This window comes from Hyperoodon ampullatus (assembly GCF_949752795.1).
Source record: "Hyperoodon ampullatus genome assembly, chromosome: 19".
Taxonomy (NCBI): domain Eukaryota; kingdom Metazoa; phylum Chordata; class Mammalia; order Artiodactyla; family Ziphiidae; genus Hyperoodon; species Hyperoodon ampullatus.
The window spans coordinates 26,392,430-26,416,779 of record NC_136932.1 but is presented as its reverse complement, the minus strand read 5'-3'; the positions used below and the strand labels follow the sequence as shown (position 1 = coordinate 26,416,779).

Sequence of the window (24,350 nt, the reverse complement as noted above, 5' to 3'; positions counted from 1 at the left end):
CTGGAGACGCCGCTGGCGTCACCTGCAAAGGAGCAACAAAAGTCAAGGTGCAGATGTCACCGGCTCTCCTACCCAGCTCGCCTGGCAGCAAACGCAAACCAAGTCCTCAGGACAGAAGTGGTGCCACATGGAAGATCACATCTGAGGGAGTCTTTGATTCAACGACACGGTACCCTGTTTTCCAGGGCTCCCCTCCTGAGCACTGGGGGGCTTTGCTGATCTCCCTGGCAGGCCCTGGACTGAGCTCCTTGGGACTCGAATACAGAGCAGAGCAGAGCGGCGAGGGCAATCCCATGCTCCTCTCTTACCTCTGCTTCTTCTGAGGTGGTCCTGCTGGCGGGCCGGGGGCAGGGGAGAGCCTCCCCGTCCTCTTCCGTGCCAGGGGCGATGTAGGAGCCGGACATGGAGGAGACGCTGTCGGTGCTGATCTGGGAGGACACCATGGACATGACCTTCCTTCTTCAAGTCTGGGTCCCCAGTATGTTGAGGGGGGCAGAGGCGGGGAGAAGAGTGTTTCCTGCCCTCAGCTCAGCTCTTCAGGAGGCCTGGCGCATTTGCTTCAGGCCAGCATGGAATCCCATCCCGGGGGCCTTCCCGTCACTGGAGCTGGGGGTGGCCTGTCCCGTGGGCAGACGGGGAGGGTCCCCAAAGACTGAGTTCTTGAACATTGCCCCTCATCCCTTTCCTGGCTGGCGATACATGGGGGAGGGAGGATAGGGAAGAGGTGGAAAGTGAGGAGACAGAAAGCTGGCTTCTTGCTTTGGGAAGGGACTGTACCACACCTGAGGGTGAAGTGGCTGAAGGGCTTCTCACCTCAAAAGTGGAGATCAAAGGAAATGCGAAACGTGCCCAGAGAGCTTGAGTCATGGGCTCAAAGCCACACAGGGCAAAAGAGAAAGGACAACTCAGTGCAACATGGGGTCCTGGATTGGGATGCTGGACTGGAGAGGAGCATTACTGGGGTGATCTGCAAGACGTGAAGGGGGTCTGCGGTTACATGGGATTACCAGGTCAGTGTTCATTTCCTGATTGTGATGGTGGTACTGGGATTATGGAGGCGTGTCCTTGTTCTAAGGAAACACACACTAAAGTATCTAGTGCTAATGGGGCAGCCTGTCTGCAACTTACTGTTAAGGGCGCAAAATATATATTGACTGGGATTACATTGAATCTCTAAAGAAATACGGAGTCACTGAACGTTTTTTGAAAAAGCCACCCAGCCAAGGGCCGGGGCAGGGATGAATAGGAGGGACAGGATGCACTGACGCTTCCCGCCCCCTCCACCGCCAACCCCCAAACGCTGCCTGCTGAAAGGGTGTGTGAAGCCCTGTGTTCTGGCCGCTTCGGAGCCCCCTCTTAGCTTTGGCTGCTCGTTGGCAGCATCCATGGACCCTTAAAAGTGCCAGTGTTTGGGTCCCAGCCCCAGAGACGCTAGTCCCAAGCATAGGGATTTTCAGGAGCACCTGGTGATTCTTCCTGGCAGCCAGAAGCTTCTTCAGCCTTTCCTTACCTGGCAGGCAGTTCTGCCAGCCCCTGACCTTGCCCCTCTTCCCCCAGCATGGGCCCAGGCAGAGGGTGAGGAGGTGGGACAGTGACCGGCCCCACCTGTCAATCCAGGGTGTACCCCTTTTGGCGGGGGCTGGAGGCTGAGCCTGGGGACCAGTGGAGAGGCTGGAGCCCCCATGTTCCCCCAGTGCTGGGGAGCGTGGGGAGGAAGGCCGGAGGGTGGTGGGGAGAGGGAGGGAGTCGTTGCTTAGGGGGTGAAGGGAGTCTCAGAGGGAGGCTGGGGCAGCCTCCTCAGCAAGCGGTGGGAAGGGGATGGGCTGCCTCCTGAGCTCTGTAAGGCCCCAACCCGGCTGGCCCTGCAGTGTGCGCACCTTTCTGAAATATTTGGAATAATTAGCAAGGGAAAGCAGCAAGTTGGCGGGGGAATGCCAGGTTGTCCTGGAGCCAGCCTCGAGTGCAAGGAAAGAAAGGGGCTTCAGGAGAAAGGGGCTCGTGGAGGCTGGGCAGGATTGTGTAGGACAGTGCCCATTTGTGTGTGTGTGTGTGTGTCTGTGCGCACGTGCACGTGAGTGCTGGGGGAAGGGGCTGTGCACCACAAGGGCGTGCTGGCGGGGCCAGGTGCGGGCTCAGGGGAGAGACGGGTTCCAGGCAAAGCTGGGGTGAGGGGGTTGAAAGGTGCCTGCCGAGTGTCACATATTTGCTGTGCCTCAGTTTCCCCATCAGAACTCTGCTACGTTGATTCCTCACAGGCTGGAGCTGTAGGGTCTAGGCACCCCGTCTTCCGTCTGCCCTGATGGCCTCCCTCAGCCCCAACCTGCATTGGAGGGAAGGCCCTGGGCGGGGTGAATGAACCCCAGGGTGGCAAGTGGGGCCCCAGGGGCTGGGGCCCTCTGACCTCACACCCTGTCCCTTCAGGAAGGGACCAAGGGAGGGAGGAGCTGGAGACAGGCCCAGGCGAGGGCCGCAGGTGAGTCTGGGCAGGCCCTCAACTTGGGCGAGGTGGGGAACGTGAGCCGAGCCCTGGGCAAGAACGGCCTTTGTGAGTGAGTCTCCAGGGCCAGGGAGGGGGCTGTGCCTCCTTTGCCGCCTGCTCCTCGGGCCTGTGGGTACAGTCTCCCCATTGCACATATAGAGGTGCCGAGGCCATGGCTGCAGGGGACCCCGAGGGCCGCCTCTCAGCCCCTTTCTCTCTGGGGACCCAGAGATCTTGAGGAGTGCATCAGGGGACACTCTGCAGGCCTTTGGTGCCCCCCATCTTCCTCCCAGCCATTCCCCCTTGGGCCGTGGCCTCCCCAAAACTGGCCCATGCTTTTCCCCAGAGAAAGTTGCAAGCAGGTCCAGTTTGAGATTTTTTTTAAACTTTATTTTTAAAAATGTTTTTATTGTAAATAACTTTCTATGAAAAAGGTTAAATTGCCCAATGGGTTAGGAGAGTGGATGTGGGATGCAGCCCAGGGGGTTTATGGTGGAGCAAGACATTCCCCCGCAGGAGTGCAAGCAAGGGCACGGGGCCATCCCCCCTTCCTGGTCCCAGTGGTTCTAGCAAGCACTGCGTCCCTCCCAGTTAAGCCTCCGCTATAGCTACACTCACTACATCAGTCTGTCTGTCCCCTTTCCCCCTGCAGCTTGGCTGCCCCAGCCCCTAACCCCCAGATCCCCAACTCCCCGCTGCTCTCAGCCTCAAGTTGGGCTCAAAGATTAGGGACACATACCCTGTGCTCCATCTCTAGGGATGAAGCCAGAAGATCCCAGAGGCCTTAGAAAATCTCCTGGCTCCACCCAGCACCCCGGCCTCATTTCTGTCTCCTCTCTCTTCCCCCCTCCGCCTAGCTCCTCCTCACAGACTGCCGGGAGAGGCCTCTTGGGTATTAATTTGCAGTCACCTAATCAGTATTTCTTGTACCTGGGAACTTTCTCTGGATAGAGACCTGGGGAGGAGAGCAGGAGAGAGAGAAGCTTCGAAGCTAAGGTGTTCTGGGGCGGGCCCTGTACTGATGTTTCCAGCTTGGCCAGGGCCCCTCCAAGCCGCAGCTCTCATAGTGCAGGGCCCTTAGCGTGTCTCTGGGGCAGGGAAGAAGTGGATCAACGAAACACTGTGTGTATGGGGGGCTGGGGAGCGGAGGCAGCAGTTTTGGTCCTGGGCCCCAATTCTCAGCCTGCTGGACTAGGATCTGAGGATGGCCTGGGCTGGGGGCCGTGTGGCCTGGCGGGGTGACCTGGCCCAGCCCCTGCCTGGGCGGTAGGGTGTCCATGGGCCTGCACTGGCGGGGAGGGGGGCAGTCTGGGTCCAGACTTCGGTGCTGTCTGGAGGTGGGGCAGGGCCTGGCTTCTTACAAGAAGGCGCCCAGGCTGGCCCAGTCATGCAGGTCAGAGGCCAGTGTGGCATCCCCGGCCTCAAAGAGGGGCTCAGGGGGCAGGGAGCTACGGGTGCTCTCGTCCCAGGGGTGCTGCAGGAAGGATGTGGCCAGGAAGGTCTCATCAAAGTCCAGGCTGTCGGTAGCCTGCTCCACTGGAGGCCCCCAGGTAACAGGGCACTCGATGTGGTGGCCGTGGATGGTGAGGTCCACGTCCCCGTGTGAGGCGGGGCTCAGCGGCGGGATCAGCTCCGAGGTCTCCAGCGTGCCCAGCTCCCCGTCCAGCGTGCCAGCGTCCAAGATGGCCTCCCAGTCAAAGTTGCCCTTGAGGGGTTCCAGCTCACCCTGCTCCTCCTGGGTCAGCAGCAGGGGGCTGGAGGGCCGCGGGACCTTGGCCTCCTGCTTGGGCAGCGGCTGTTGACGCTTACGCCCCAGCCTGCCCTCGCCTGCACCCCAGCCCGCCTCCCCAGTGGCCTCCTCGAACTCCCGCAGCAGCTGCTGGGCCTCGGTGCTCACGGTCAGTGGCCCAGCCCATGGGGCGGCGCTGGGCTCCGGCGCGGCCTGGCGGGCAAAGGCCGGGTGGATGTGGACTGGGGGCAGCCGCCGCTTCTTCAAGGCCCCACTCAGCAGCCGCTCGGCGTACTGGGGGTCGATGCGCCAGAAGCCCCCCTTGCCTGGCTCGTCCTTCTCCCGAGGCACCTTGATGAAGCCCTTGTTCAGGGACAGGTTGTGGCGGATGGAGTTCTGGACACAGGGAGATAGGAGAGAAGGAAGACAGCTGGGTGAGTGGGTGGGCTCAGTGATGGGGGGCTCCTAGCGCCACTGCCAGTCCCACCACCACCTTCTCTCCGATGGGGGCAGGGGAGACAGAGGCGCTGCTCCGACCGGGAGGCTCTGGGACACCAGCCACGGGGCACCAGGCGCTGGGAGTGCTGTCGGGGGTTTTTGTTCCCTTTTGCCAGGATATCTGCCTGCTCAGTCATCCAAGCCCTGAGCCGCAGGGTGGCTCTCAGTGCCACCCTGTCCTGCCCTCCCTCCCTTACCCCGCCGCTTGCGGCCTCTGGTCAAAGGCCTTGGCTCCCCCAGGGCCTGGACGGCCATCTCCCTCTGCCTGGGCCTGGCTGGCCTTCTCTGTTTGTGAAATGAGTGAGTGGGTGTGAGGGTGTGTGTGTGGGGGTGGGGGGATGAAGTGTGGGAGGATCTGATGACTTTCCTTGTTTCTAGAGCCGGCTGCTGGCCTGGACCCTCACCCACCATGTCCCCCTCCTCCCACCCCAGGCTCTGAGGCCTCAGTTGATTATTACCCAGCCAAGAGCATAGCGCTCATTCCTGGGGCCTCTCAGGCTTGGAGTAGGGTGGGGGGTGGTGGAGGGTCTCTGCTTTCTCACCAAGGTTACAAATGGTACCTGCCCCAGGGTCAGGGCCCAAGCAAACGTGGAATAGCTGGGATCACAGGAACTGTGATCCTGTGACCTGTGCCACAGGGAAAGGATCTGTGCATCCTCAGGGTCTCTGTCCCCAAGTAGCCCCTGATCCTGATGGTCGAAGATGCTCAGGGCAGTGTGTGCCCAGCCTGAATCACCATCCTGCCTTGTTCACGCCTGGGTGCACAGTCCAAACCACGCTGGGGCACAGGGTTCTGGGGCCTGGTGCGTGGGGCCGGCAGGTGAGTAGTACCCCCTGGCAAGACTGGGATGTTTACATGGTGGCCTGGGCCCCTTGGCTGCTCTGTGCCAGGTTCCGGAGACTTGGAACATGAAGCCAGTGTGGGAGGAAAGAGCCCCTGTGGAAAGCACGTGGCTGAGGTAATTGTCCCCCCAGGGAGGTTGATGAGAAGAGGGGGAGGAGTGAAGGCAGGAAACTAGGGAGGGCTTGGGGTGGGGGCTGGCACAGCAGCTTTCGGAAGGCCCCGTAGCCCTTCAACTGGGACACAGATGGCCTTCACACCCCGCAGCACGCCCCTCTCCCCTCCCAGACCCCCTCCAGCCAACTGAAAGCAGGCAGGATGCAGAGCCTGGCAGGAACGACGCTCTGCCTCCAGTCAGGCCCTGACAAACTGACCTCGAGGAGGGTAGTGTCTAGGAATTCCAGGACTTGGGACAAAAATGTGTCCCTCAGTCCATCAACCTACCCTGGGGGGCTGTGTGCACGCATAGTTCAGCCCTGGTCTTTGGGCTGAGCCTGCCGGATGAGTGACAAGTTCTTTCCACTTGAACCTCTATGTCGGCACCCCTACAGCCCTCTGAACATCCTCCCTCCTCCGTCTCTGAAGTCAAAGGGGCAGCAGTCCAAGCACTGGGCTCCCTTGAGGTCCTTCCTCGACGGCCTTCCTCTCTCGGGGCCCTGGCCGTACCGCGCCTACTTGGCCTGCGGATCTGGGATGTGAGTCCAGTCCGTGCGGGCATGGGGAGGGAGGGAGGGAGTGCCTCCCCTACCTGCCAGGTGGGATCAGCGTGACGGAAGTAGCAGAAGTTGTCCGTGATCCACTTGTAGATGGCCGACAGGGTGATCTTGGTGGCCTTGCTGGCCTGCATGGCCATGCAGATGAGCGTGGCATACGAGTAGGGCGGCTTCACGTGCGGGTTGGTGGCGTGGTCCACGTCGTCGGGAGGCGAGGCCTGCAGCCCCGAGGGGGCGCTCCGCGGCGTGCAGGAGTACGTGGGCTTGCCAGGCGTGTGCGGCTGCCCCAGGCAGGCGGGGTCCGCCGCCAGGGGAGACCCCGGCTCGGCCGAGCCTGACAGCTCGTGGTAGCCGTGGGGGTCGGTGTCCCCCGAAGGCAGGGCGGGGACCTTGGCGTTGAGAAGGGAGAATTCCTGCAGCCACTGCAGGCTGGTCAGGCTGTCATTCAGGGCGTTGGACTCCTCCAGGCCGCCTTCCGGTCCGGCCTCCTCCGCTGCCCCTGCTCCTGAGACGCGTAGCCAGCTCTCCGCCATATCTGCGGGGACTCTCCGAGGGGGCTGTCAACATCCACGAGCCGAGCCGAGGGTGGCCGCCGAGCTCTCCGGCCCGCTGACTCCCGCGGCTTCAGTTACGCAGCCTCCCGGAAGCGGGCTTCCATCCCGCGATCCGGGGGTAGCCTCCTCCAAACTGAATGGGGTGCCTGCGGGGACCAGAGCGGGAACTGAGCCCTCTTTCCCCACCCCCGAGGGGAGAGTGTGTGCGAGGGGGGAGGCTCTTACTAAAATCCTTCCTGCAGCTGGGGAGGATCTTTTACTGCCGAGGTCTGGGAAACAGAAGGTGTGCCTGGGGGTCCGACCCACACGGGGTTCGCCTCGCTCTTTTCCTCTTTGATCTTTTAGGGGAGACTTAATTAGCCAAACGAGGGAATAGTGTAGGGGCATGCGAGGCCACCCCTTTCTCCCTCAAAGCGGGGAATTAACCACCCTCTCTCCGTCCACAACCAATGGAAATGGGGCGAGAGAGTCCAGGAGGGCAGTACGACGGGTCGGGGGGCGGGGGAGTACGTCTGATCTTTGAAAAGGGATATTAGGATGGGGATCAAGGGGAAGGAAGGAAACAATACAGAGAGTTATAAGGGGGCGGGAAGTGAGTGTCCCCCAAACGCCTCTGATGTCAGTCCCCGGGCCCACCACTTCCGTCGGGGACGGATGGGAGAGCGGGCTGGTACTGACGCCCTCCCTTCCCACGGCCTGCAGCCCTCCCCGTCCCTTACCTGGCTCAGAGCGCAGCCCGGGCCAAAGGAAGGTTCTCAAAGAAATTCCTCCCACCGCCCACCCTCACCGCGGCTCTCTGCTCCCAGCTCGAGGGCCCAGCCAGCAATCCTGGTCGCCACTCACGCCCGACAGCGCCTCTCTGAAAGCCAGCGGCCTTGGACCGGCACTCAGTAGCCGCTCGCAAGGCGTCTCCTGCTGCCGTGGCGACGCCCCGCCCATATAAACAGCTTCCGCTTCTGCCATTGGCCAGGGCGTCTCCAACGAGACCGCGGGCTCTTAACCGCTCTCTCACGCGGTAACTCTCTTCCAACTCCCTCCTGCCGCCCTCTCCCGCGCGCGACCCAGCCCCGTACCCGCCACCGCGTCCCGGCTCCGCGCATTCCCGCCCGAGGGCCCCGCGCAGGGCTCGGAGAGGCGCGCGGCTCGGCGCTCCCGCAGAGGCCCCGGGGCCCTCGGCGAGCAGTTCGCCGCGGGAACCGTACTCCGCCCCACCTCCTTCCCATCTGGGCTGCTCAGAGGTGGCGACGGCTCCTGGGACGCAGCCCGTGGCGCGGGGGCCAGGGCTGGGTGCATGCTTGGGGCTTTCCTTTCCTCTCCTCTGGGCTGCGAGTGGCACTTGCTCACGTTTCTGCGGCCTGTCCCTGTCTCCCGACCGAGTGTCGTCTTGGTGCCCGCAAGCAGGTCTGACTCTCCGATGCCACCTGCCGCTCAGGTCCGCAGAAACCGCAGCCCCGGTCGCAGACACCCCAAGGCGGCTAGGGTAATCCAGTGTTTCCCGGTAAGCGCTGCCTCCCCGCCCCGTCCTCAGCAAGATTCCCAGAAGCTGACATTCCAGAGGCTTCTTCGGAAGTGCTCTCCCTTCTTTCCAGATAGCCGAGGAAACAGAGCCGGTGGGTGAAACCCAGGAAAGCCGTGGACTTGCCAAATTCTTTTACTGGGGTCATTGGCCCCATTAATTTCACCAGCCTTTAAGTGACGGACTAACGGTGGACTGTGGTCCTTCCTCCTCCCGTCCCCCAGCCTCCCTCCAGTCACCAGCTTTCCTGCTCTTCAGGTACTGAGGAGCTGCAGTTGGAAGTTCTCTGGTTGAAGGGGGTGGGTGCAGGTGAGGGCTCCTTATCAGGCCTCTGCGCAGGAGCTGTGCCCGGGGGATGGTACACCAGCTCCCACCCAGAAACATGTCTTTCCCTCTACCCCTTGCCCTCTCTCACTCCTCCATGTCCAGCTTGTCTTGAGTCAAAGTTTTTTTTTTCTTCCCAAGTATTTATTGTTTTTATTTTTATTTTTGTTTTATTTTTATTTTTTATTAGTTTCTGCTTTATAACAAAGTGAATCAGTCATACATATACATCTGTTCCCACATCCCTTCCCTCATGCATCTCCCTCCCTCCCACCCTCCCCATCCCACCCCTCCAGGCGGTCACAAAGCACCGAGCTGATCTCCCTGTGCTCTGCGGCTGCTTCCCACTATCTATCTATCTTACGTTTGGTAGTGTATATATGTCCATGCCTCTCTTTCGCTTTGTCACAGCTTACCCTTCCCCCTCCCCATATCCTCAAGTCCATTCTCAAGTAGGTCTGTGTCTTTATTCCTGTTTTACCCCTAGGTAAACATGACATGACATTTTTTTAAATTCCATATATATGTGTTAGCATACGGTATTTGTCTTTCTCTTTCTGACTTACTTCACTCTGTATGACAGACTCTAGGTCTATCCACCTCATTACAAATAGCTCAGTTTCGTTTCTTTTTATGGCTGAGTAATATTCCATTGTATATATGTGCCACATCTTCTTTATCCATTCATCCGATGATGGACACTTAGGTTGCTTCCATCTCCGGGCTATTGTGAATAGAGCTGCAATGAACATTTTGGTACATGTCTCTTTCTGAATTATGGTTTTCTCAGGGTATATGCCTAGTAGTGGGATTGCTGGGTCATATGGTAGTTCTATTTTTAGTCTTTTAAGGAACCTCCATACTGTTCTCCATAGTGGCTGTACCAATTCACATTCCCACCAGCAGTGCAAGAGTGTTCCCTTTTCTCCACACCCTCTCCAGCATTTATTGTTTCTAGATTTCTTGATGATGGCCATTCTGAGTGGTGTGAGATGATATCTCATTGTAGTTTTGATTTGCATTTCTCTAATGATTAATGATGTTGAGCATTCTTTCATGTGTTTGTTGGCAGTCTGTATATCTTCTTTGGAGAAATGCCTATTTAAGTCTTCTGCCCATTTTTGGATTGGGTTGTTTGTTTTTTTGCTATTGAGCTGCATGAGCTGTTTTTAAATTTTGGAGATTAATCCTTTGTCAGTTGCTTCATTTGCAAATATTTTCTCCCATTCTGAGGGTTGTCTTTTGGTCTTGTTTATGGTTTCCTTTGCTGTGCAAAAGCTTTGAAGTTTCATTAGGTCCCATTTGTTTATCTTTGTTTTTATTTCCATTTCTCTAGGAGGTGGGTCCAAAAGGATCTTGCTGTGATTTATGTCATAGAGTGTTCTGCCTATGTTTTCCTCTAAGAGTTTGATAGTTTCTGGCCTTACATTTAGGTCTTTAATCCATTTTGAGCTTATTTTTGTGTATGGTGTTAGGGAATGATCTAATCTCATACTTTTACATGTCCCTGTCCAGTTTTCCCAGCATCACTTATTGAAGAGGCTGTCCTTTCTCCACTGTACATTCCTGCCTCCTTTATCAAAGGTAAGTTGACTGTCTATGTGTGGGTTTATCTCTGGGCTTTCTATCCTGTTCCATTGATCTATCTTTCTGTTTTTGTGGCAGTAAAACACTGTCTTGATTACTGTAGCTTTGTAGTGTAGTGTGAAGTCAGGGAGCCTGATTCCTCCAGCTCCGTTTTTCGTTCTCAAGGTTGCTTTGGCTATTCGGGGTCTTTTGTTTTTCCAAACAAAGTTTGAAATTTTTTGTTCTAGTTCTGTGAAAAATGCCAGTGGTAGTTTGATAGGGATTGCATTGAACCTGTAGATTGCTTTGGGTAGTAGAGTCATTTTCACAATATCGATTCTTCCAATCCAGGAGCATGGTATATCTCGCCATCTATTTGTATCATCTTTAATTTCTTTCATCAGTGTCTTATAATTTTCTGCATACAGGTCTTTTGTCTCCTTAGGTAGGTTTATTCCTAGGTATTTTACTCTTTTTGTTGCAATGGTAAATGGGAGTGTTTTCTTGATTTCACTTTCAGATTCTTCATCATTAGTGTACAGGAATGCCAGAGATTTCTGTGCATTAATTTTGTATCCTGCTACTTTACCAAATTCATTGATTAGCTCTAGTAGTTTTCTGGTAGCATCTTTAGGATTCTCTATGTATAGTATCATGTCATCTGCAAACAGTGACAGCTTTACTTCTTCTTTTCCAATTTGGATTCCTTTTATTTCCTTTTCTTCTCTGATTGCTGTGGGTGGGTGGAGGTGAGGACTCCTTATCAGGCCTCTGTGCAGGAGCTGTGCCCGGGGGATGGTACACCAGCTCCCACCCAGAAACATGTCTTTCCCTCTACCCCTTGCCCTCTCTCACTCCTCCATGTCCAGCTTCTCTTGAGTCAAAGTTTTTTTTTTCTTCCCAAGTATTTATTTTTTTCTTTGTCTTTTATTTTTATTTTTTTATTAGTTTCTGCTTTATCACAAAGTGAATCAGTGATACATATACATCTGTTCCCACATCCCTTCCCTCATGCATCTCCCTCCCTCCCATCCTCCCCATCCCACCCCTCCAGGCGGTCACAAAGCACCGAGCTGATCTCCCTGTGCTCTGCGGCTGCTTCCCACTATCTATCTACCTTACGTTTGGTAGTTTATATATGTCCATGCCTCTCTTTCGCTTTGTCACAGCTTACCATTGGTTGAGAGTCCGCCTGCCGATGCAGGGGACATGGGTTCGTGCTCCGGTCCGGGAAGATCCCACATGCCGTGGAGCGGCTTGGCCCATGAGCCATGACCGCTGAGCCGGCGCGTCCGGAGCCTGTGCTCTGCAACGGGAGAGGCCACAACAGTGAGAGGCCCACGTACCACAAAAAACAAAACAAAACAAAACAAAAACATTTGTATTTCCACTAATAAACTCAAATTATCTTTGCTTTTTCCCATCACACTCCCCAGAGCCTTTTCACAGAATTGTCACTGGTCCCCTGGCCACTATCCTGCCGCCTGTGTGATACTCCATCAGATTCCTTGGAGGCCCGTCTACCTAACATGGCCTCGCGATTCTAATCGGCTCACCACCTACAATGGTCAACTCAGATTTCCTCCCTTTGAGAACCTTGCAGAACAATCTCAGAACATACCATCGCCCTCCCCCACCGCATTGGTCTTGGGGCCAAAGAAGACCCAGAGGCTTCTTAGGGGAAGAGGTGCTGGAATGACACAGGTGCTTTCTCAGCATCACTCCCACAAGGGTGATGAGAGCAGCAAGGATGGGAATCTGAGCCATCCTTGCCGCCAGCTGGGGCTCCTGGCAGAGCACCTGTGGGCCTGGGGAGGGTGGACCATGGGATGCTCCCCGGGCTCCCTCCTTGTGGGCGCTCCGTGAGGGGGGTGGCATCCATGTGGGGAAGGAAACAGCGTGCAGAGGGGGACCAAGTGCCTGAGAAGCTGTCCTGACGGCCAAGCCAGCCTGAGGCACCTCAGTCATAGGATGGAACTTTGAACTTACAGCTGAGCGTGGTGAAGTCTGTTGATTCCACGGGACCTACCACAGTGGATGCTCCTGTCATTAACCCGACATTAACCCGACAGATGCTTCCAGAGAGTTCCCCAGCTCTTTACTACCAGTGTGACGCTAACAGCAGAACCCGAGAAGCATTTTACCAAGAGAGCAGATGCACTTTCCTTCTCCCGTAAGAGCCCTTGAGACCTCGGGGTGAGGCTACGATGCGACCCTCAACTCCCTCTCCCGGCAGCCACCACTGTCATTCGGTTTCATGTCTGGCCTGAACGGTGAAGCCACTTTAATCTGAGAATGGCTGGCTCCCGAGATCACCGTAAAGAAGCCCAGGCAGTGTTTTCCTTCCAGGTCTCGCTCCCCTGCCGCAATCCCAGAGTGGAATAAACATCCACCAGCAGGTTGGCCGGAAGGAGTTAGGGAGAGGAGGAAGCACAAGGCCTGGGGTCAGTTTCCACCAGCATGGGTGGCTGAAACAATTCCCAGGAGCTCTCACTGCCAAACACGGGGTTTGGTGGGGAGCCACTGTGGGGAGGCAGGAGCCAAGATTCCTCTTTTGAAGCCCAGTGAGCGGCTGGCCGGCACAGCTGCCACAGGCTCAGGGCAGAAGAGGGCAGAGATGGCATCTTCCCCAACTAGTGACCAAAACAAATCCTGCCCGTAACCTTTGCCACAGAAGCATCCCCGCTTTTGTGGAACAGGGATTAATCTAGTCTCACAAATATTTTTTTTCCTGGAAAATTTCAGCATATTAAATACAGGCTCTTGCCAGTTAGGAATGGAAGCCTCAGCGAGGGCCCCTCGGATGTGCGCGCGCCCAGCAAGCTTGGGGTTGGGAGTGGGTGAACATGAACTTTCACATGAAGTCTGGATAACCTAAATGAGTTTCAAAATAAACAAACTGGACAGACAGACGTACATTTGGCAAAAAGACATGAGAAACAAATGGACAGACAGAAGCCAGGTAAAGAGTGGGAAGGCAGGAAGTGAAGTGTACCCTGGAGCTCAGCCGCTCTGGCCCAGGCCTGGCTGGGTCAACGCTAAGTGGGAAGGCTGGTGAGCCCCTGGGAAGGCCGTGGGAGGTGTCTCTGGGGATTACGGCTTCCTCCACCACAAGCCTGCATTGGGCCAGAGGGCTGAGGACCTGGGTCTTTTGCAAGCTGATGGAGAGTGGCAACCACAGGAGTTTGTGTCCCTCCAGCACCTGTAGCCACGTTGCCAAGGGAGTAAAGCACTGGACCCACGATGGGACGTGGCTGTCCTGAAGCTTAAGCATGTCCAGGGCATGTTTAAGAGGTTACAAACCACGCAACATGAAGGCAGTCTCTGCCGTGAACCCAGGAGGGGCAATTTCGACCTAGTCCACCGGGCAAGACGTGGCTTTAGAGCCATGGTTGGTGAAGCCCTTGGTGAGCACGGAGCAGAGGGACATCAGTGCCCAGAGTGTGACTGACAGGTGGGCTCCTCCTGAGAACTCATCCCGGATTCAGTTTAGTGTCATGAGAAGGAATAAGGGGCACGTTGATGGCCCTGATTGAATTTATAGAGTTAGGGCTCCAGGGAGAAGAGTCACCCTCGACCCCTGACCGTTCCTTTGGGATCCAAATCTAGGGAGCACAAGGCAACTGGTGGTAGCCCAGGGCTCACTGGGTCACAGAGCTAGTCTATAAAATGCTGGCTTTGAAATTCCTCTCTGATCCTAACTAGACACTCTCCTCTGAGGGGCTACAGGTTCCCTTTTCAAGGGCTCAGGCTCTCTTTCCAAGGCCTTATCACAGAGGCCGTGTCTGCCTTCAACTGCCTGTTGATGGAAACAAGACCAGGCCCCCTGCCATGGGATCTGCAAGATCATGATGGAGGGGACACGGTCAGGTCAAATCGGAAGGCCTTCGAGGTATTTTTGCGCCTTTCTCCATGCCCAAATCATTTGGCTTACAGCAGAGTCGCTCTTTGCCCAAGGACTCTCCCGAGGCCGCCTCACTTCCTTTCAGCAACTGGCTCCCAGCACCTTAGCAAAGCCCATGCCTTCTTGCAGGAACTGCAGGGCAGGAGATGGGTGTCCCAGGGTGAGAGCAGGGGTGCGAGCAGGGGAGCGTCTCCCACCAAGTTCATGTTCAGCAGACTGCCACTCACCGGGTAAGCAGGCCGCAGAGCACAGCTTATTGTCCAGTGCTTTCATGCTGGCGATGTCAAAGTCATTGTTATTGTCACACTCCATACCTAGAAATGCGAATGTCCTCTGGCCTGTAACGGAGCTAAGGCAGTTAGAGAGGACCTGGCTGTGTTTTTGTCTGCTTTGCTGTCCTTAAAATAAAAATCTTAAGGATGGAGACAAAAAAACATCAAATCATATGTTAAAAAAAAGACAATAATTAAGTGGGTAGAGTGGACAATAAAGGAAAGTGTGTGGGTACGTTTGTGTTCTCGCTCTGTTCTGCTCCGTTTCCTTAACTGGCCCCTTTCCAGCCTTCATTCCTGGGAAATCAGACCCTGGGGAGGTCTGTGGGATTCGGACACGCGGACCCGGGCCCAGAGCAGAGCTAAGCCAGGCTGGAAGAGCTAGGAGAGCCACGGGGGAAGTGACCCCGGGCTCCGGCCTGTGTCTGTCGGTGCACGTGGGGTGTGTTTATGACCACAAGGCTCTGCGAAATGACTAATACATAAAATGGCAATTAAAGCTCTTTGGTCCCGTAATTTTGCACCTCAAATCAAAGAATCGCATTGTTCGCAAAATTATGATTTATTTTCTTTGAGACTTAATTTGCTATTCTGAGGATGTTTTAAGGGGCTGACCAGAAACCTACAGTCGTGTAAGATGGGAAGGGGACAGTTTTAGATGTTATTTTTTCAAGCTCCCCACCCGGTTTTTTTTCCTTGGTGAAAGGGAGAGGAAGAAACATACATCTACTGCGTACGGCATGTCAGGTGGAAACCACGTATGGAATGTCAGGCGGAAACCACGTACTGCCCTGTGCCTTTTAGAAGCAAATATTCTACTGGGGACGACAATCACAATGGAGAACTCGGAGCCTTGTGCCCTGAAGACATCAACCGAGGGGAGGTAGTGCCCAACCCCGGCTTAGTTGGCGTGCGCGTGTGGCAGAGGCACAGCCTGGGCGACCACCCCTCCTCTGGCACTACTTGGCCAGGAGAGAGTGGTCATGTGCACATGCGCACCCCCTGCACACCACAACGCCCCCCAAGCAACTGCCATGGCCAAAGCAGAGGTGACTAGTGTGACATCTGCATCCAGGCTGGGATCCAGGTTTGCTCTGGAGGTTGCCCTTCTGTGGAGGCACCTCAGAGGAACAGAGGGAAGAGACACCGGTTCCTGGGACGCCTGGTCCTACACTCCCAGGTGGGATTCCCAGGTCACCTCCCCCGCCCCCACTTCCTTGCTCTATATGTAGGTCGTTCCTGTGCTTCTCGGCTTACTAGAAACAAAATTCTTCCGACTGAAGATATGATTGACCTTATTTACAAAACAGAAATAGAGTCACAGATGTAGAAAACAAACTTATGGTTATGGCGGGGGGCAAGGGAGGGGAGGGATAAATTGGGGATTGGGATTGACATATACACACTACTATATATAAAACAGATAACTAATAAGGACCTGCTGTAGAGCACAGGGGACTCTACTCAGTTCCCTGTAATGGCCTATATGGGAAAAGTATCTAAAAAAAAGAGTGGATATATGTATATGTATAATTGATTCACGTTGCTCTAGAGCAGAAACTAACACAACATTGTAAACCAACTCTTCCAATTTAAAAAAACTATCTACTTGAGGCCTGAATGATGGTAAAGAGAATCGTTCCAATAGCCTACAAACACTAGTGTACGCTGAGCTGCTAACGTCTCTTCACCTCACCTTTGCTGTGCCGCCAGGGCTGTGATCCTTCTGCTACTGTAATATCAGCCATTTTCTTCACTAAAGCAGGAAAAACCTACTGCCTAACAGTCGGTTCCCCCAAGGGGAGGAAGCTGTTCTCCTGCTGCAGATGAACTTTGGGGCTGCTAGAGCAGTTCTGTGAGACTCAGCTGAGAAGCTGAAGCAGGAAGGAAGGTGAGGGCAGTTGCCCAAGAAGCTTCAGGATCTACTCAACGTAGATGGAGAACTACATGTATCTACTGCAGCCTTGGCTCAGAGGCCCAGAAAGAGCCAGGAAGGCTGCTGAGGTCCTCAGATACCCTGCTTGCTTTGATATTCCATCAAGAAGACAACCTTTCCCCAAAGCCACACCCTTGAGCAGTGCCACCAAGTCACACCAGTGCCCCTTTCTCTACCCTTTAGAGAATACCCGGGAAAGAAATATAATAAAAGGGAGCAAAAGACCAGGTCTTTTACCATCTTCTTGTGTGGGTGATCCGTCCTCTTCTTCTAGAACATCATTTCCCTAGGACAGAAGGAAGGCACTGTGAGTCCATAAAGCAGTGAAATGAGTCTACTGATTGTCAGAAGACAGAACTGATCACCCTCATGGTATGCATACATTTCCTGTCCGTGTGAGATGGCTGGGAGGCCCAGCAGAGGCAGATTTTGCTTGGCGAGGCAGGATCGGCCCATAGGGACCAGGTGTGAGGCACGTTACAGAGGGACCAGGTCTGAGGCACCTTACAGAGGGACCGTGGGACTGTCAGGAATAGCCTTGGTAATAGTTTAGCTCACACTGTTTCTCTCAGGTGGAAATAAAAGTTGTCAAATGAAAAAGCAAACCGTGAGATCATAAAACTTTCAGAAACCCTTTAGGATCCCCAATCCCATCCAGATACTCCTTTGAGAACATCTGGCTCAAGAGAAAGTTGTAGAGTCCCCACTGGGAGCTGGGCATTCCATATACTTGGGCCACACCTCCATCAGAGCACTTCTCACGCTGAGTTATAACTCTGATTCCTCCATCAGACGGAGCTCCGGGATGGGTGGGATGGGTGGATTGGGGGCGTGGGCAGGCAAAAGCCATGTCACTCGGTCTTTGTGTCCCCCAGTGCCAGGAAGATGTGAGATGGCTGTGCCAGGTAAATACTAAGTGAATTGGAGGACAGACACCCTCTCAAGGGTCTGCCCTGGAAGACTTCCCTCTGGAACTCACCCCACGCCTATTACGCTGAGACCAGCGCCCTCTGCTAATCGGACAGTCCCTCTGCCTGCACCCTGCCTCTAACAGATCCAAGTGCAGCAGCTTGGAAGGCTTCTTCCAGAACAGCCCCCATCCTATTTGCATCCTCTGCCAGCGCCGGCAGTCCCTCTGACCGGGGAGGGGCACCAGCGTCCACCTTGCTCTTACCTCTGCATCCTGCTCTTCGGCGGTGGTGGCGAGGCCCGCAAAGTTGCAGTCTGGAGACGCCGCTGGCGTCACCTGCAAAGGAGCAACAAAAGTCAAGGTGCAGATGTCACCGGCTCTCCTACCCAGCTCGCCTGGCAGCAAACGCAAACCAAGTCCTCAGGACAGAAGTGGTGCCACATGGAAGATCACATCTGAGGGAGTCTTTGATTCAACGACACGGTACCCTGTTTTCCAGGGCTCCCCTCCTGAGCACTGGGGGGCTTTGCTGATCTCCCTGGCAGGCCCTGGACTGAGCTCCTTGGGACTCGAATACAGAGCAGAGCAGAGCGGCGAGGGCGATCCCATGCTCCTCTCTTACCTCTGCTTCTTCTGAGGTGGTCCTGCTGGCGGGCCGGGGGCAGGGGAGAGCCTCCCCGTCCTCTTCCGTGCCAGGGGCGATGTAGGAGCCGGACATGGAGGAGACGCTGTCGGTGCTGATCTGGGAGGACACCATGGACATGACCTTCCTTCTTCAAGTCTGGGTCCCCAGTATGTTGAGGGGGGCAGAGGCGGGGAGAAGAGTGTTTCCTGCCCTCAGCTCAGCTCTTCAGGAGGCCTGGCGCATTTGCTTCAGGCCAGCATGGAATCCCATCCCGGGGGCCTTCCCGTCACTGGAGCTGGGGGTGGCCTGTCCCGTGGGCAGACGGGGAGGGTCCCCAAAGACTGAGTTCTTGAACATTGCCCCTCATCCCTTTCCTGGCTGGCGATACATGGGGGAGGGAGGATAGGGAAGAGGTGGAAAGTGAGGAGACAGAAAGCTGGCTTCTTGCTTTGGGAAGGGACTGTACCACACCTGAGGGTGAAGTGGCTGAAGGGCTTCTCACCTCAAAAGTGGAGATCAAAGGAAATGCGAAACCTGCCCAGAGAGCTTGAGTCATGGGCTCAAAGCCACACAGGGCAAAAGAGAAAGGACAACTCAGTGCAACATGGGGTCCTGGATTGGGATGCTGGACTGGAGAGGAGCATTACTGGGGTGATCTGCAAGACGTGAAGGGGGTCTGCGGTTACATGGGATTACCAGGTCAGTGTTCATTTCCTGATTGTGATGGTGGTACTGGGATTATGGAGGCGTGTCCTTGTTCTAAGGAAACACACACTAAAGTATCTAGTGCTAATGGGGCAGCCTGTCTGCAACTTACTGTTAAGGGCGCAAAATATATATTGACTGGGATTACATTGAATCTCTAAAGAAATACGGAGTCACTGAACGTTTTTTGAAAAAGCCACCCAGCCAAGGGCCGGGGCAGGGATGAATAGGAGGGACAGGATGCACTGACGCTTCCCGCCCCCTCCACCGCCAACCCCCAAACGCTGCCTGCTGAAAGGGTGTGTGAAGCCCTGTGTTCTGGCCGCTTCGGAGCCCCCTCTTAGCTTTGGCTGCTCGTTGGCAGCATCCATGGACCCTTAAAAGTGCCAGTGTTTGGGTCCCAGCCCCAGAGACGCTAGTCCCAAGCATAGGGATTTTCAGGAGCTCCTGGTGATTCTTCCTGGCAGCCAGAAGCTTCTTCAGCCTTTCCTTACCTGGCAGGCAGTTCTGCCAACCCCTGACCTTGCCCCTCTTCCCCCAGCATGGGCCCAGGCAGAGGGTGAGGAGGTGGGACAGTGACCGGCCCCACCTGTCAATCCAGGGTGTACCCCTTTTGGCGGGGGCTGGAGGCTGAGCCTGGGGACCAGTGGAGAGGCTGGAGCCCCCATGTTCCCCCAGTGCTGGGGAGCGTGGGGAGGAAGGCCGGAGGGTGGTGGGGAGAGGGAGGGAGTCGTTGCTTAGGGGGTGAAGGGAGTCTCAGAGGGAGGCTGGGGCAGCCTCCTCAGCAAGCGGTGGGAAGGGGATGGGCTGCCTCCTGAGCTCTGTAAGGCCCCAACCCGGCTGGCCCTGCAGTGTGCGCACCTTTCTGAAATATTTGGAATAATTAGCAAGGGAAAGCAGCAAGTTGGCGGGGGAATGCCAGGTTGTCCTGGAGCCAGCCTCGAGTGCAAGGAAAGAAAGGGGCTTCAGGAGAAAGGGGCTCGTGGAGGCTGGGCAGGATTGTGTAGGACAGTGCCCATTTGTGTGTGTGTGTGTGTGTCTGTGCGCACGTGCACGTGAGTGCTGGGGGAAGGGGCTGTGCACCACAAGGGCGTGCTGGCGGGGCCAGGTGCGGGCTCAGGGGAGAGACGGGTTCCAGGCAAAGCTGGGGTGAGGGGGTTGAAAGGTGCCTGCCGAGTGTCACATATTTGCTGTGCCTCAGTTTCCCCATCAGAACTCTGCTACGTTGATTCCTCACAGGCTGGAGCTGTAGGGTCTAGGCACCCCGTCTTCCGTCTGCCCTGATGGCCTCCCTCAGCCCCAACCTGCATTGGAGGGAAGGCCCTGGGCGGGGTGAATGAACCCCAGGGTGGCAAGTGGGGCCCCAGGGGCTGGGGCCCTCTGACCTCACACCCTGTCCCTTCAGGAAGGGACCAAGGGAGGGAGGAGCTGGAGACAGGCCCAGGCGAGGACCGCAGGTGAGTCTGGGCAGGCCCTCAACTTGGGCGAGGTGGGGAACGTGAGCCGAGCCCTGGGCAAGAACGGCCTTTGTGAGTGAGTCTCCAGGGCCAGGGAGGGGGCTGTGCCTCCTTTGCCGCCTGCTCCTCGGGCCTGTGGGTACAGTCTCCCCATTGCACATCTAGAGGTGCCGAGGCCCTGGCTGCAGGGGAGCCCCGAGGGCCGCCTCTCAGCCCCTTTCTCTCTGGGGACCCAGAGATCATGAGGAGTGCATCAGGGGACACTCTGCAGGCCTTTGGTGCCCCCCATCTTCCTCCCAGCCATTCCCCCTTGGGCCGTGGCCTCCCCAAAACTGGCCCATGCTTTTCCCCAGAGAAAGTTGCAAGCAGGTCCAGTTTGAGATTTTTTTTAAACTTTATTTTTAAAAATGTTTTTATTGTAAATAACTTTCTATGAAAAAGGTTAAATTGCCCAATGGGTTAGGAGAGTGGATGTGGGATGCAGCCCAGGGGGTTTATGGTGGAGCAAGACACTCCCCCGCAGGAGTGCAAGCAAGGGCACGGGGCCATCCCCCCTTCCTGGTCCCAGTGGTTCTAGCAAGCACTGCGTCCCTCCCAGTTAAGCCTCCGCTATAGCTACACTCACTACATCAGTCTGTCTGTCCCCTTTCCCCCTGCAGCTTGGCTGCCCCAGCCCCTAACCCCCAGATCCCCAACTCCCCGCTGCTCTCAGCCTCAAGTTGGGCTCAAAGATTAGGGACACATACCCTGTGCTCCATCTCTAGGGATGAAGCCAGAAGATCCCAGAGGCCTTAGAAAATCTCCTGGCTCCACCCAGCACCCCGGCCTCATTTCTGTCTCCTCTCTCTTCCCCCCTCCGCCTAGCTCCTCCTCACAGACTGCCGGGAGAGGCCTCTTGGGTATTAATTTGCAGTCACCTAATCAGTATTTCTTGTACCTGGGAACTTTCTCTGGATAGAGACCTGGGGTGGAGAGCAGGAGAGAGAGAAGCTTCGAAGCTAAGGTATTCGGGGGCGGGCCCTGTACTGATGTTTCCAGCTTGGCCAGGGCCCCTCCAAGCCGCAGCTCTCATAGTGCAGGGCCCTTAGCGTGTCTCTGGGGCAGGGAAGAAGTGGATCAACGAAACACTGTGTGTATGGGGGGCTGGGGAGCGGAGGCAGCAGTTTTGGTCCTGGGCCCCAATTCTCAGCCTGCTGGACTAGGATCTGAGGATGGCCTGGGCTGGGGGCCGTGTGGCCTGGCGGGGTGACCTGGCCCAGCCCCTGCCTGGGCGGTAGGGTGTCCATGGGCCTGCACTGGCGGGGAGGGGGGCAGTCTGGGTCCAGACTTCGGTGCTGTCTGGAGGTGGGGCAGGGCCTGGCTTCTTACAAGAAGGCGCCCAGGCTGGCCCAGTCATGCAGGTCAGAGGCCAGTGTGGCATCCCCGGCCTCAAAGAGGGGCTCGGGGGGCAGGGAGCTACGGGTGCTCTCGTCCCAGGGGTGCTGCAGGAAGGATGTGGCCAGGAAGGTCTCATCAAAGTCCAGGCTGTCGGTAGCCTGCTCCACTGGAGGCCCCCAGGTAACAGGGCACTCGATGTGGTGGCCGTGGATGGTGAGGTCCACGTCCCCGTGTGAGGCGGGGCTCAGCGGCGGGATCAGCTCCGAGGTCTCCAGCGTGCCCAGCTCCCCGTCCAGCGTGCCAGCGTCCAAGATGGCCTCCCAGTCAAAGTTGCCCTTGAGGGGTTCCAGCTCACCCTGCTCCTCCTGGGTCAGCAGCAGGGGGCTGGAGGGCCGCGGGACCTTGGCCTCCTGCTTGGGCAGCGGCTGTTGACGCTTACGCCCCAGCCTGCCCTCGCCTGCACCCCAGCCCGCCTCCCCAGTGGCCTCCTCGAACTCCCGCAGCAGCTGCTGGGCCTCGGTGCTCACGGTCAGTGGCCCAGCCCATGGGGCGGCGCTGGGCTCCGGCGCGGCCTGGCGGGCAAAGGCCGGGTGGATGTGGACTGGGGGCAGCCGCCGCTTCTTCAAGGCCCCACTCAGCAGCCGCTCGGCGTACTGGGGGTCGATGCGCCAGAAGCCCCCCTTGCCTGGCTCGTCCTTCTCCCGAGGCACCTTGATGAAGCCCTTGTTCAGGGACAGGTTGTGGCGGATGGAGTTCTGGACACAGGGAGATAGGAGAGAAGGAAGACAGCTGGGTGAGTGGGTGGGCTCAGTGATGGGGGGCTCCTAGCGCCACTGCCAGTCCCACCACCACCTTCTCTCCGATGGGGGCAGGGGAGACAGAGGCGCTGCTCCGACCGGGAGGCTCTGGGACACCAGCCACGGGGCACCAGGCGCTGGGAGTGCTGTCGGGGGTTTTTGTTCCCTTTTGCCAGGATATCTGCCTGCTCAGTCATCCGAGCCCTGAGCCGCAGGGTGGCTCTCAGTGCCACCCTGTCCTGCCCTCCCTCCCTTACCCCGCCGCTTGCGGCCTCTGGTCAAAGGCCTTGGCTCCCCCAGGGCCTGGACGGCCATCTCCCTCTGCCTGGGCCTGGCTGGCCTTCTCTGTTTGTGAAATGAGTGAGTGGGTGTGAGGGTTTGTGTGGGGGGGTGGGGGGATGAAGTGTGGGAGGATCTGATGACGTTCCTAGTTTCTAGAGCCGGCTGCTGGCCTGGACCCTCACCCACCATGTCCCCCTCCTCCCACCCCAGGCTCTGAGGCCTCAGTTGATTATTACCCAGCCAAGAGCATAGCGCTCATTCCTGGGGCCTCTCAGGCTTGGAGTAGGGTGGGGGGTGGTGGAGGGTCTCTGCTTTCTCACCAAGGTTACAAATGGTACCTGCCCCAGGGTCAGGGCCCAAGCAAACGTGGAATAGCTGGGATCACAGGAACTGTGATCCTGTGACCTGTGCCACAGGGAAAGGATCTGTGCATCCTCAGGGTCTCTGTCCCCAAGTAGCCCCTGATCCTGATGGTCGAAGATGCTCAGGGCAGTGTGTGCCCAGCCTGAATCACCATCCTGCCTTGTTCACGCCTGGGTGCACAGTCCAAACCACGCTGGGGCACAGGGTTCTGGGGCCTGGTGCGTGGGGCCGGCAGGTGAGTAGTACCCCCTGGCAAGACTGGGATGTTTACATGGTGGCCTGGGCCCCTTGGCTGCTCTGTGCCAGGTTCCGGAGACTTGGAACATGAAGCCAGTGTGGGAGGAAAGAGCCCCTGTGGAAAGCACGTGGCTGAGGTAATTGTCCCCCCAGGGAGGTTGATGAGAAGAGGGGGAGGAGTGAAGGCAGGAAACTAGGGAGGGCTTGGGGTGGGGGCTGGCACAGCAGCTTTCGGAAGGCCCCGTAGCCCTTCAACTGGGACACAGATGGCCTTCACACCCCGCAGCACGCCCCTCTCCCCTCCCAGACCCCCTCCAGCCAACTGAAAGCAGGCAGGATGCAGAGCCTGGCAGGAACGACGCTCTGCCTCCAGTCAGGCCCTGACAAACTGACCTCGAGGAGGGTAGTGTCTAGGAATTCCAGGACTTGGGACAAAAATGTGTCCCTCAGTCCATCAACCTACCCTGGGGGGCTGTGTGCACGCATAGTTCAGCCCTGGTCTTTGGGCTGAGCCTGCCGGATGAGTGACAAGTTCTTTCCACTTGAACCTCTATGTCGGCACCCCTACAGCCCTCTGAACATCCTCCCTCCTCCGTCTCTGAAGTCAAAGGGGCAGCAGTCCAAGCACTGGGCTCCCTTGAGGTCCTTCCTCGACGGCCTTCCTCTCTCGGGGCCCTGGCCGTACCGCGCCTACTTGGCCTGCGGATCTGGGATGTGAGTCCAGTCCGTGCGGGCATGGGGAGGGAGGGAGGGAGTGCCTCCCCTACCTGCCAGGTGGGATCAGCGTGACGGAAGTAGCAGAAGTTGTCCGTGATCCACTTGTAGATGGCCGACAGGGTGATCTTGGTGGCCTTGCTGGCCTGCATGGCCATGCAGATGAGCGTGGCATACGAGTAGGGCGGCTTCACGTGCGGGTTGGTGGCGTGGTCCACGTCGTCGGGAGGCGAGGCCTGCAGCCCCGAGGGGGCGCTCCGCGGCGTGCAGGAGTACGTGGGCTTGCCAGGCGTGTGCGGCTGCCCCAGGCAGGCGGGGTCCGCCGCCAGGGGAGACCCCGGCTCGGCCGAGCCTGACAGCTCGTGGTAGCCGTGGGGGTCGGTGTCCCCCGAAGGCAGGGCGGGGACCTTGGCGTTGAGAAGGGAGAATTCCTGCAGCCACTGCAGGCTGGTCAGGCTGTCATTCAGGGCGTTGGACTCCTCCAGGCCGCCTTCCGGTCCGGCCTCCTCCGCTGCCCCTGCTCCTGAGACGCGTAGCCAGCTCTCCGCCAT

The 24,350-nt window shown here is 57.0% G+C and overlaps 2 protein-coding genes across 2 annotated transcripts; both read right to left on the bottom strand.

The window, feature by feature from the left end:
- Nucleotides 1-3,836: 3,836 nt before the first annotated feature.
- On the bottom strand, nt 3,837-6,793 carry LOC307067585 (forkhead box protein J1-like; the record flags this gene model as incomplete). Its single annotated transcript, XM_079725058.1, has 2 exons — nt 3,837-4,604; nt 6,296-6,793. The coding sequence occupies 2 exons, from the start codon at nt 6,791-6,793 to the stop codon at nt 3,837-3,839; spliced, it is 1,266 nt and encodes a 421-aa protein (XP_079581184.1).
- A 14,600-nt stretch (nt 6,794-21,393) lies between these two features.
- LOC307067512 (forkhead box protein J1-like) lies at nt 21,394-24,350 on the bottom strand (the record flags this gene model as incomplete). Its single annotated transcript, XM_079724962.1, has 2 exons — nt 21,394-22,161; nt 23,853-24,350. The coding sequence occupies 2 exons, from the start codon at nt 24,348-24,350 to the stop codon at nt 21,394-21,396; spliced, it is 1,266 nt and encodes a 421-aa protein (XP_079581088.1).